At 33.9% G+C, this 13575-nt stretch overlaps 1 protein-coding gene across 1 annotated transcript in view; it reads left to right on the top strand.

The window, feature by feature from the left end:
- CSMD3 (CUB and Sushi multiple domains 3) overlaps positions 1 to 13575 on the top strand; it is a 600957-nt gene that overhangs the window by 396341 nt on the left and 191041 nt on the right. Inside the window, exons 24-25 of the mRNA XM_014965576.1 lie at positions 5389 to 5545; positions 8754 to 8945. Coding sequence (XP_014821062.1) covers positions 5389 to 5545; positions 8754 to 8945 — 349 coding nt within the window. The remainder of the gene's footprint in view (positions 1 to 5388; positions 5546 to 8753; positions 8946 to 13575) is intronic.

The following is a 13575-nucleotide window of genomic DNA, read 5'->3' as shown; positions in this document are numbered from 1 at the left end:
GTCTATTAGATTAAAGTAATATTTAGTAATTACAGTGTTTGTTTTTCAAGTCAGCAGCCTTGAATTATAATAATAAGATGAAGTTCCTCCCAATGTATTAAAAATACTACAAGAAGTATTCTTTATTATGATTCTCTTTTTTTCAGCCTATCTTACATTGTAGCAAGGCAGAGGCACTCGACCTTTAATATTGTGGGAAAGAGTATCTGTGAAACCCATTGTGTCTTTTCTTGCCTCATCTCTCAGATGAAGCTCTTACAAATTGTCTTAATCCCATCAGACTCTTTTTTTCATGTGTTCATTTCATAAAGGAGTCTTGTTTAATGTATTATACATTATACAAAGCAGCAGTCCCGCATTCCAAAACTTTTCTAACGGGACCAGTTCTGAAGTTGGCTGTTGATTCCCATTATTATTGATTACTTCTCATCTCCAGGAGCTGAAAAAGAATGAGTGGAAGATTTGGTGTGTTACTGACTTGGGGAATATACATAGTATTTATCATTCTTATCTTCAAGATCAGAAAATTATTCTTGGTTATCCACACTTTTTTCCTGTTTCTCTTAGACTGATTTACATTAGTCCCAGTAAAACATCTTTGAAGATAAGTTTGCAGGGACTTCCTTTTATTTTTGTAGAAATGAAAAGTAAAATGAAAAAAAAAAAAAAGGTAAAATTCACCTATTTTGCTGACCGTGGAGAATACACTTTGCTACAAAAGTAGGACAGTAGGGTTAAACTTCAGTTTTAAGTGAATCAATAATAGGAAACAAATGCTGTATGCCTATCTAATATATACCACTACTTTGTAAAGGTACATAGACATTAATGCCTTGAGCAAACTCTAAGAAATCTGTGAAGTAAGTAAAGAAAAATGAAGTTTACTGAAATAAAAAATGTCAATGGAAGGAAGTTAAGTTAAAAAATAAAATAAAATAATGCATTCTTACAGCAAACAGCTGAGAGATATATAGTGAATACACAGTTCCCATTTAACTATGAAGTCGGGAGGGTAAGAAATTTACCATTTGGAAACCAAGATATTTACAGAAAAGCTTCCAGACAGGGCTTCCTTTCCCAAACACAAATGAAGCAACTCCATAATATTTCATAGCTGAAGCTCAGTTTTTAGCTACAGAGTTTGGTTAAGAAGTGGAAAATGCATCACTGTTCTTCAGAATCTATAGATGAAACTGTTGGCAAAGCAGCTAGTCGTGTACTTTGTGTTACTTTTTCTGTCAGCTGAAATTTTAGAGTACTAGAGCTGTGTAGATAAAATTTCATTTGAAGTCTGAATAGGCTGAATATTCTACTAAGCTTTTGATACGTTTTTTTAATCAAATCATGGGGCCTGCTGCTTACCACATGAATTAAACGACCATGTATCAAATTTATACCTGACAAGCACTGTGATTGAAACAATGAAACAGCTGGACTGGGAATACAGCGTTAGAGGGAAACAGCATATTTAACAGAAATAAATCACCGCCCTTACTGTTACTCCCCAGGCAGAGAAGGAGGACTTCCCATTTATCAGTTCTGAACTGCTATAGAACAGAGGTTTCAGAACATATAATTTGTTTTTCATTTGCTTCGTTTAATGTGCAATTTTCTTTTCCTCCTTTTGATGTAACTGCTCTGGGTACTTATATTAATGTTGGAGGTGTTGGGGATTTTTGGCTGGTTGGTTTTTATTGGAAACTGTAAGAAATATATGTCTCTTATTTTGTGTGTGTGTAGGACTATAACCTACTTTTAGTAGTGCTACATCTTCTTTTAATATTCATGAAAGTTTCATGAATGTAAATATGGAGGATTCAGTTTTACTCCATTTGGGTTTTGTCTCACCTGTAGGCCAGCTTTGATATGTGTGCACATGGTGGAGTTTTTGAGGGGTTTTGTGTAAATACTTCAAAGGGAAGTAATGTTTGGGGCTTTTTGCTAATTTGTTTCTTAAGAATCTCCACACTTGCTATCATAATCTTTTTAGCAATATCATCCTGAAAACACGAGTGAGAAATAGGTAATAAATGTAGGGGACAAAAAAATCTACAAACATATGGGCCCTTTTCTGTCTTTATATTAGTGCTTCTATTTGCATGTGATATAAATGATACGTTTGACAGGGTGTTGACAGCCTCAGCTCTGAGCTGCTGATTTTATGCTGTTTCTTCTCTTTATAAAGCACAAATCTTCACATCCATATGCCTTTTATGTTTCAATGGCAAATCTCAAAAATAGTTTGATTAAAATACACAAATTTTACATTCACTTTATACTATTCCCTTGCTAAAGATTTATGGAGTTAAATAAATTAGCAGGAAAAAGACCATTAATTTCCATTTAAAATTTTTTAATAATGGAACCCCTTGAAAGCTTAGGAGATTGTATTTCTTCTCTAACTGTAAATGCAAACTTAACCCCTCGTCCCTAAATTAAACATTACATCTACCAGTTCAAATCATATTTATATAAACAGTGTTCGCTATTAACATTCTTCCCTATAACATTTCAAAATATCATTGTGATATGAGGAACATTAAAGCAATTTTCTGTGCCTTTACTCTTCTTTATGAATTAAACATTTAACAGATAAGGCCTTTAAATAGCTGATAAAGATGGACCTCTGTTTTCTGAATAGCTTGTCACTGGTATATTCAGGCATTATACAGTCCTGAACCAAATGTCTTTGCATTAATGCTACATGATGACTTCAAGGAAAATGCATCCAGCCAAATAATATTTTCATAATGATTATTCTTTGCCATACATTTAGCACCCAAGTGACATAAATCCAGATGTGTTGGCAAAACCTATAAGAAAGAATATTCCTGTTTTAAAAGTAAGATAAAGGTGCTACCTTAATTCACATATAATCTCGCCGTCTTGATAAAATTCTGAAGCTTAATTAAAAAAAATCATTCAAAATCTTAAAAAAAACTCCCATCTATTTTAGGAAAGTTGAAAAGAAACTGCTGCTTGTGCCAATCTTACAAGAGAATGTAGGCTGTTACCACTTTCTTTGCAACTTAAACTGTATCATTTAAATTACATCTAGAAATTTCTATCTAGTGCCCATTAACTTGAATGAAGCACAAAAAAAGACAACGTGACTTAAATTGAGAATTCTATTACAAAATATACCTCCACTTACTGTCCTAAGGGAGACCTCATTATCTCAAGAAGAGGAGTATATGTTAGTTTGAATATTTAGAGGTCAGCAACCAAAGGAAAAAATATAATTTCAATTTCATGTTCAAATGAATCACAGCCCTCCCTCATCCAAATAGAGTTCTCCTACTCAAAGAATCATAGAATGTCAGAAGTGTTAGGGTACTTTCCATTCTGTTCCTTCATAGAAATTATATAGCCTTAGAAGTATTATACAGTGGGACAGCTAGTTAGCCCATAAAGCAGAATTAGTGTCAACTCTGGCGAGATGTCAGTGCACCAGTGTGAAAAGTTTAATGTGGTATGACAGTTAACAAAATTGGCAATGAAATATGTGGGGGGAAGTTCTAACATGAGGGAAATTTGTATCATGAAGTGGCTTATGGGAAGTTCTGCCAAGACATTGAGAGTAGTTGGTATAACTTATTAATAGCTTTCTTTGGTTAATTATTAGTGATAGACACATAGCAGGAAGGAAATGGATTACTCTTATGTAGTGTTTAAAAATAAAATTAATCCTGAATCTTTGGGTGTTATTAGTTATAAGTAGCTTGGAGAGATTAGGGGAAACAGCATCAAATTCAAGCTGGGTTTTCTTTAAATCTGTCATGATGTAAATATCTCTGTAGGACAGCAGTAATAGTCCTGGAATGGATGTTTTTCTTTCAGTTATTGAAACAAAACTAAGTCCATTTGAGAACTCTTTTTTTTCTTGATTACTGATATCAGTATGTTTTTAAAGTGGTTTTAAATAAAATTAAAGATCCATTTTAATACTGTTACATATATTTTAAAATTACTTTTTAATTTATAAGCAATAATTGCACCTTTTTCAGCTTTAATTTCTTATTTTCACTACGTTTAAGGACATTGGCCTTTAAATGTACAGTTTGCTTGGAATTAATTTGCTTGTTTCATTAAAAAACAAGGAATGATGCCAACTCATTTTCCTTCTTAAACTACTGTACAATTATTTATTCATTACAGATGGATATAAATGGCTTATTTGTTTTATTTCAGCATATAATTAAATGTAAGGTCATTGTTATTACTAGAGACATGAGTATTTCTGCAGAACAGGATTTACATATATAAGTCATTTTCACAGATGGGGAACAGGCACCGTAATATTTCAGATTATTTGTTGCCTTACTACTATTGCTGGTGTATTTGTTTTTATTCATTCTGGTATAGATTCCTGTTTACAAATGCAAGCTTTGATTACATTTCAATTTACTAGATTTAGATCTTAGAACTGGAGACAATTTCCTGTTTTTTTTACTAAAGCGTTAGAATTTCCCTATATTGCAATTTGAAAATTATTCAAAGATCAATTACTCATTTGCAAGTGATTTTTTTCTTAAACCCCATTTATCAAAATTTTAGTTGTTATAGAAGTCATTGAATAAATCCTGCAGGACATAAGGGTTGGGTTAGCAATTATTGTTAAATTATAGTTTAACTCTTTTTAAGAATGCTAGAAATGCAACAACCTGTGATGTTTTAAAGCAACAAAACTTTTAAGGAAATTTGCTGAGAATTATCAAAAGATTTTTTTATATATTTAGTAGTCTGATAGAAATTTCTGTTTCAAATATGGAAAAGAACAGCTCTTGAAGAAAAATAAATAATAAAAGTACTGTACTGCAATTTACATATAAATTATATTACTCTTTCAACTTAAAGAAGAAGTTGTTCAATTTATTTTATTTCCCAGTCTTCTTTTACTTTATATTATATTTGAACCTCTCTTTATGTAGAAAAAAAGTAAAATCAGAGCTGTATTTAACAAGCCAAAGTTAGGGAGATGTGAGCTTATCTCTTATGCCACCTCAGTGACTTGATGCAGATAGAGCTACACAAAATAGATTTTTGCTGATAGATTGTGACCAGCTTTACAGTACCGGCAGGGAAAGAGAAAACACAGATGTTTAAAAACACTGAGCTGATATGGCACCTCTGCCCACTTCTATTGTTATGCAACAAAAGGAACTGACATATTTTAAAGTGTGCATTTGAAAAATCACCACAATTAAGTCAACTTAATTCAAGAGAGGCAAACAGAATATTCAAATAGTAGTTTGGATTGGCTGGCAATTGATCTCCCTTGGCAAAGCTCTCCTCCCTCTTAATGGAGATGTACAGAATTATTTTGTAAATCAAAAATATGTATGTTGGGCTTTTTTCATAACTGTAAAACTTGCATCTGTTTCACAGATCTATGACGGCAAAGACAATACTGCTCACCTGCTGGGTGCATATACTGGGGCATCGTTAAGAGGCCTGACGCTAAGTAGTACTTCAAATCATTTGTGGTTGGAATTTAACTCCGATATGGAGGGCACTGATGAAGGTTTTCAGCTTGTGTATACCAGTAAGTATTTGAGAAAAAAGTAGTAATAGATTTATGATTTTAAAGGAATTAAAATTCTTTATTCATAAAATGAAAATGCTGTCAAAAGACAAACAATGATAAAATCAACAACAAATCGCTCATCACTTATCAAAATAACAGTTTTATAATTGTATCTCCAAAGAGCCAAAACATGTACCATACTGAAACCTTGCTTTGACAGTATTTTGCATAGTTTGATACTTAAACACTGTAGTTTTTTCTAGAGGCTTGTTTTGAAGTCTTTTTCAGTCTTGGAAAGGATAAGAAAAATAGGATAATTTTCAGTTAATTGTATTAGCCCATAGAAATACCTAAGCATCTGAATAGTTTCATTAAGGTAATTCATAAGTAAAAGACGTTATCCATCTTAAGTCTCATGTCTGATACTAACTTTACATTAAACTAGCAATTTCTGAGTTTGGATTATTTTTTAGAATAATTGAATTTGTAACTAAAATGATAAAGAAAGATTCTTAACAAAAACTTTTTACCTATATGTAGACTGACAAAATTAAACTATACAGATTAGAAGAGGACAAATCTTTTCATGTCTCTGGCTTAAAGGGCACGCAGGAAACAAAGAGATCCACTCTTATTTTGTCAAGTGGCAACTTATGAAAATATATGTGATTGTTACATGTGTCTATTGACACGTAGTGTATATGACTACTTTAGTGTATAATTATTTCATAATCTCTTAATTATTTTATAAAAATTAATTTCTAGCAAGCAGAACAGTATTATAAGGTAATTCTGCAATGCATCTGTCAACATCCTTTTTTTCCCCTATGCTTAAATTTTAAGTGCATTTTCACATGTTCAAAAAATGTTCTTATGTTTCAAAAACTCTCCATTGTGTTTTAAAAACTAATTCTAATGAAAAAAAGTTTAGTAGAATGAAAGGAAAATACTTCAAGATACTACAAGAGTATGTAATTATTTTCAGGGGAAAGTTGCATAATTATACACACGTATAGCTTGTGATAGCATAGGACTGTGTCCTGTGATTAAAGATAGGCATTCCGGTGCTGTGTTACTATGTAAATGTCAAAGTATTTAATTTTTCTTATTTATATTGATATGTCCATGCCCAGCACTTGAACCTTATCAGTAACATTTCCTGTCGAGGTTGCTCTGGATGGCAGCGTGACCCTCTAGTGTACCAGCCATTCCTTCCAGTTTGGTTTTTATCAGCAAACGTGGTGGGGGTAAACTCTGCCCCATCACCCAGATCATTAATGAAGACGTTGAGCAAGGTTGGACCCAGTATTGATCCCTAGGGCACACTGCTAGTTACTGGCTAGTTACTACACTTCATGCCACTGATCATCATCACCTGTTGGCCGTTTCCCATTTTGGGAAAGACACCTAGTATTTTGTTCTGCATAGATGCAGATATTGAAAAAGTCCAAAAGTACCACGGGCTTACCCTGATGCTTTTAAGCAGTAAACAAAATCCCTATAAGCTGTAATGAAACATTCTCTGTCTTCAGGGACATGTTGTGAGCATTCATGCTCTCCAAGTTGTCTAAAATAGCCAACTATTGCCGTTTTAGATCCCCTTCACTATACCCCTGGATACCAGTGCTTCTCCAGAAAGACACCATTTTCCCTTTGATCCTGTTGCTGGAACTGCCAGCACTGTGTGCACAGCTGAAATGCACTTAGGGCAGCAAAAGTGGTGTTAGTCCCTACCCTTAGGCAATGGAGTTACATGTTCACCCTCGAGGGAGATGATCAGTTAAAAAGACTAGTTGGTTCTGTGTCTGTAAACAGGCCATCCCAGGCGTGAGGACATCTGAGGGATCAATGTACATTTTAACTTCTTTTCACATAATATGATCAACAATTTTCTTAGAGGACAGGGAATTCTAGCTGGTCAATAATTAACCAGCCTGGTAATATCAAAATAGTTCTTCATTTTGGAATTGCATTAGCCTCTTTTAGAGCTTCTGCAGTGCAGACTCTACTGGGAAACAACAGCTTAGCTAGGAATGAAACTTAGCTCAGAGTTTGTGAGTGCCCCTTAGCAGGTGTCTCATTTCAGTGAGACATTAAATGAGCTGAAGGAAGAACTGGGAAGATACTGGGAAGCATTTGACCATTTATTTTTTTTTTTTCTTTATGTGAGCAAACAGCCTTATCCAACCTGAAGCGGTTTGTCTGAAAATAAAATAATCAACAGTTTTTCAGTCAATTAATAGTAATGATTCAGTACCTGAGGAGAGATTGTGAAAGGCTACCAACTGTTGACCAGATGGACAAATACTGTGTAAATTACTTCACTGAACAATATAAATATGGTTATAGATATGAAAACCCCTTCATTTGCTCCCATATCACCTACGTATAGAAATATCAATCTAACACAATGTACCTTTTTTACCTACAAACAATTTGAGCTGCATGATATTGGTAAAATATGTTTGGTTTTGAACAAGGTGAAGTTTTGAACTGCTTCTCAGTTAATAACAGAAGACCTTATTTGGAATAGAAAATCTTTCTCCCAAATTACAGTTTATGTTTCCCCAAATGTCAATATGCTTCCCTGTTTCTGTATAATGCATGAGTCATTTTGTTTCCTTCTTGTTCCATATCTCTTAATTCTCCAAAACGTCCCTATTGTTTGGCTTCAGTTCTCTATGTGTTCATTAGCATTGCTTCCTGCATGTGGCTTTTAAATTTACAGACTAATAACCACAGGATTGAGGTAAGGACTGGTGAGTGTAGCAGTATTTCTTTGGTGCTGTAGGTGCTATTGTGCCATCAGTGTTACTGTGGACAGTAACAGCAAACGGAATCTGCTGTGCAGTTTTGTTTATGAGCCTTTCAATGTCTGTTCACAAACTAGATTGTCATCAAAGTAAATGGACAGTTGCTTTAACTTCCATTTAGTAATTTATCATATAATTTTAGAACTGATTAATACTGATAATGACTTTCCTTCTCAGTCCTTAATTAGACTCTTAGGAAAAAAGATGTTATGACACAGTTTGATTTACATGCTCTAAGTGGGGGGTATAGACTTATCCTCCTTATGCTGTTTAAAAACAGAGAAGAAACCTTAAATATGTTGTTGCATGAAGTCTGAAAGTGTTTGATTTCCATTGAAAAACCAAAAATCTTATTTTAATAAATGTATTTATCTGTTTGATTTTGTAACTACAATGTTTTATTCCTACTGCAGGTTTTGAGCTTTCACATTGTGAGGATCCTGGTGTGCCACAGTTTGGCTATAAAATCAGTGACCAGGGCCATTTTGCTGGAAGCACTATAATTTATGGATGCAATCCAGGTTACACACTCCATGGAAGTAGCCTTCTAAAGTGTATGACTGGGGAAAGAAGGGCATGGGACTATCCTCTGCCATCATGTATTGGTATTACATTATTTAATTTTATTATATTTTTAAGTTATTTAAACTATTATCTGAAGATAAGAAAGAAAAAAATTATAAGGATTGTGAGTTATGTAAAATTTGATCTGTATGTATACAGGTCTATTTACACATACTTTTACAGATCTGTCTGCATAAATCTCAGAAGTCTATGTGAATGGTGTTTCCTTTTTTAGGTTTAAAAAATATAGTAATTACTGAACGTTCATGCATACCAAAATGCCTAGTGCATGAAACTCTAGTTGTATTCAGCAAATAGTGAATATATAAATCACCTTAATCAGAAATTCTGGACAACATGTTTTATGAGGGGATGTAAAACTAGTTCATTTTTTTTTGTTGTTTTTTTTTTGTTTGTTTGTTTATTTTTTCTATTTGTATCTAAATAGCTTTCGTATATTAACAGATTAATGCTATAAGACAAATCAAAAGAAAAACCTAAAGATATGAAGAGATATGTAGTTATATTGTATTTTGGCTTCTATAACGTGACTGGTATGAGTAACACAATATTATACATGTTATTACAGTCTTACAATACCTTTATACGTTGTGCAGGTGCCTACAGGCTCAATTTCTTCTATAGGAGAGAGAAAAAAAAAAAGACTTAAATATGCTACTAATTTTCTTCCTTTTTCATGTCCTTTTAGAAATTGGGATTGAGTGAGTAGGGAAGCAAGGGGTATCGGACTTTGTGCCTAGATTTAAATTTGACAGAAAACAACGTACTTATGCATACCTTTATCAAGACATAAAGCCCTAAGAAAAGTATGCAACAAATTAGAACTGAACAGCTCTCTTATAGTAGTAATTATGAAATAAATGCTTAAATTCCAATTTGGTGATAAGCTTTAATTTCTACATGATTTAGGATATATGACACCGAAGTATTAGGGGGAAACCATGGCATTGGAATGTGCAACTAGAAAATACGAGGTGTACAAAGAACATATGATGGAAGTAGAAACAAAAAGAGCAAATAAAATGTGAAGGTGCCAAAATATTGAAATTAAAAGTTTGAATGACAAATTACATTTTCTGTTCCATTAAGCATTAAAAGTCACAGAATCATGGAATTGTCAGAGTTGGAATGGACCTCTAGAGACCATCTAGTCCAACTCCCCATAGCATAGTATCATTGTCTAGTCATAGAATGTATCACCATAGTAACACCCAGATTATATATACAGGAGTGAGTTCTTGCTTCGTTTTAAAACAGACCAAAGTAAATATGTCAAAAGTTACTCCTTCAGTTTTTTTACTGATTATCTAGATTATGTACTGTGCACTATTTACACTAACTGTGGGAGATTCAACATTCTCGTATTCTAAGCAAATATTTAAACCCTCATATAGTTAAAATCTAGAAGGTCTACTGGAAGGGAGTCGCTAGAATGGCTCACAGATGGGAGATAAATACTGTTGTCACATGTCCCCTACATGACAGAGGCTGTTTGGAGGGAGGTTCCTGGATTTAATTATTCAGCAATTCCTCTCCAAATTACATGTAAACAGCTCAAAAGGTACAGGTTAGCAACCTTTGGATTAGGAAGTGAGCCAGATTCAGAGCTGATACAAACTAACAAAAAATGTCAATAGACTGAAATGTGAAACTGAATGTCTGCTAAAAATGATGGTGTGCTGCATATACTCAAGGTTTTAATTTTTTTATTTTTTTTTAATTTCAGTACTGGTAGACCATCCAACTCAAATCACTATCCTTCAAAAAAATTGCAGCTAGGTTTTGCACTAGCACCAGACTCTTTGTGAAAATTCTATTACAATTTTTCCAAAATGTTCTGTATAAGTGTATGTATTTAGAATGTGAATCAATCTGTAGTATAAACTTTTTGAGTGTTAAATTAAGCTTGTTCTAAACTTATCTATTAATCTGCTATTCCCAGGGAGGTTACTTATTCATCCAGTTTAGAACAGCATGCGTTTGTACGTATTGCTCTTCCTTAAGCAAATAAAAGTACATAGATGATGTCATTTAAATGAAATTCAGAATTATTTATACTGGCTTTGTTATTTCAGTTAGGTATTTCTCCATAGCCAAGTAGTACAACATGATACTTGCATCCAGAGAGAGTTAAACAGCTGTAAATCTGTTGTCTGTATTAACCCTACTATCCATCCCAACCAGCTTTGGCTGAATAGATTTACAAGAATAAACACAAGTGAGATTTTGTTCAGAAAAGCTTAAGAAGTCAAAAAGGTTTTGAATGCCAATTGTAAATAATGATATTTTCTAGTTTTTAATGTTAATTAGGGATCACTGCAGATTCTTTAAAATACTCTTGGAGGGATGAAGTATGAATTCTATAACATGTCTTACGTATCAGTTGGTGTCTTGGGCTGAAAAAATATGTAGTAAAAGACTAAATGAAGTCTTAGTGATGATATAACATGAGTAAATAATTGGCTAGAAGAGAACTGGGAGGCAGAAGGGCAGTTAGGAAATGCACAAGATCAGTAAGAAAAGGAATGCTCAGATTAGAAAGGTTCCTCAAAGAAGACAGCGAAATTGCCACACAAAGGTTTTTATACAGGACTGAGATCTCTTTTAGGTATCTCTGTAATATGTCCAAACTAAAGTCTGAGTCTGAACATCTCTTTCTCATCTGTGATCAAAGCAGTCGGTTTTTGAGACTTTAAATTCAGTAATGGCTTAAATAGCAGGAGGTGAAGATGAATCAGCAGTAAAACTGTTCTAACATTTCTGGTTTATAGGAATCCTTCTTTCAAGATCCACTTTTAATTAGAATCAGATTGAAACTAAGCTTCTTTGCTATGGAAGAAAATTGGGAGAAAAAAAAAAAAGATTGTTTTTGCGACACTGGTGCCCCTTGTTTCCAGAGTACTTGTCTATGAGTCAGATAGCTCTATGCGCTCAAGTTTCGTGCTTACAAGACCTTGGTCCCAGCCCACTACAAGATTTTTTTAGGGTTTACAGGTTGTTCATCCTAACCCTGAGAATCTGTGAAAAGAGTGATACTTTGCATTAAATATTTTAGGCTGGCATGTACAAATAAAAATATTTCCTGGATATTTATGAGCAACATAGAATCACAGATTTGCTTAGGTTAGAAGGGACCTCTCAGATCATCTAGTCCAGCCATAAGCCTAACACTGACAAAAAACATCACTAAACCATGTCATTAAACATATGTCTCACCATCTTTTAAATATCTCCAGGGATGGTGACAATCACTTCCCTGGGCAGCCTGTTCCAGTGCTTAATAACCCTGTCAGGGTAAAAATTTTTCCCAATATCCAATCTAAACCTCCCCTGGAGTAACTTGAGGCTGTTTTCTCTCATCCTATCGCCTGTTACTTGGGAGAAGAGACCGACCCCCACCTCTCTACAACCTCCTTTCAGGTAGTTGCAGAGAGCAATAAGGCCTCCCTTCAGCCTCCTTTTCTTCAGGTTAAACAACCCCAGCTCCCACAGCCTCTCCTCATAAGACTTGTTCTCCAGACCCCTCTCCAGCTTCGTTGCCCTTTTCTGGAGATGCTCCAACACTTCTATGTCTTTTTGGTAGTGAGGGGCCCCAAACTGGATACATAGCTCAACAGACACTTTAATTTGCTGCTACTATCAGAAATTGGCTTAAAAGCGCTACTCTGCTTGTTTTAGTATCATTTTATGGAAAATGTAACATTGTCAAGATGATAGCAAAAGTGTTTTCAAGCAGTTGTAGTAATCGTAAAAGTAGATGTCACAATACAACATACTATCCATGGAATTTGCAGGAAGAAATGTGGTATAATATATTTCCTTTAACTTGATATCCTTAGAAACTTTAACATTGACACTTGGAGATAAAATTAAGATTCTTAGTTAGGATTGTCTTCATAGTAAGCAATCTGTAGTCACTTGCACAGCTGATTCAGCAACCAGCACAACTGGGGAGCTGGAACTTGCTGGAGAAATAAGCCACTGGGGAGAGAGAAGGAACCTTCAAAAATCATAATAAAAGAGCAAGCTGGTTATCCTCTGTGAGAATTATAAAAGTTGTTCAGTGGCCCTGGATGAAATATAATTAATTTTTAATTTCATTCAGTTTGTCAGTAAGTAATTTTTTTTTATAGTATACTCTATGTGTAACATTACTCTACTGGAAGAATAATAGATTATGCTATCCTCCTAGATGAATAATTATGAAAGATTTTTTTAAAGAGTATTTAGGAATTAACAGATTGGCAAAGTGCTTAAAAAAGATATGAAAGGCCACCTGTCTCTGCAAATTTGCTTTTATTTTGTCAGAAAATCCATCAGGAGTAGCATTTCAATTATATTTTATCACAGAACTTACAGATCCTAAGGTAATAAATCTATTAAATATTTTAGGTGATGTTAAATCAAAATAAAACTGCATTTTAACTTTACCAAGAGATCTAATCAAAGCATTATTTTGGCTTTGCACTTCACAAGAGAGAAACTATTAGAGAGACTTTAAAAGGAAGGAAAGTGAAATAGGAGGATTTTAAAGGCCTCAGGGATCTACATTAAAAAAATCAGGTTTTCTCAAAGATTAGATATTAAGATTACGAAATATTCAGCTTTGCCTAATGACTGGCTGAGGCCACCTAAGAGGGAGCTACTTAC

The sequence above is a fragment of the Calidris pugnax genome, unplaced genomic scaffold (assembly GCF_001431845.1).
Source record: "Calidris pugnax isolate Ruff unplaced genomic scaffold, ASM143184v1 scaffold41, whole genome shotgun sequence".
Taxonomy (NCBI): domain Eukaryota; kingdom Metazoa; phylum Chordata; class Aves; order Charadriiformes; family Scolopacidae; genus Calidris; species Calidris pugnax.
This window is presented reverse-complemented; position numbering and strand designations above follow the sequence as displayed.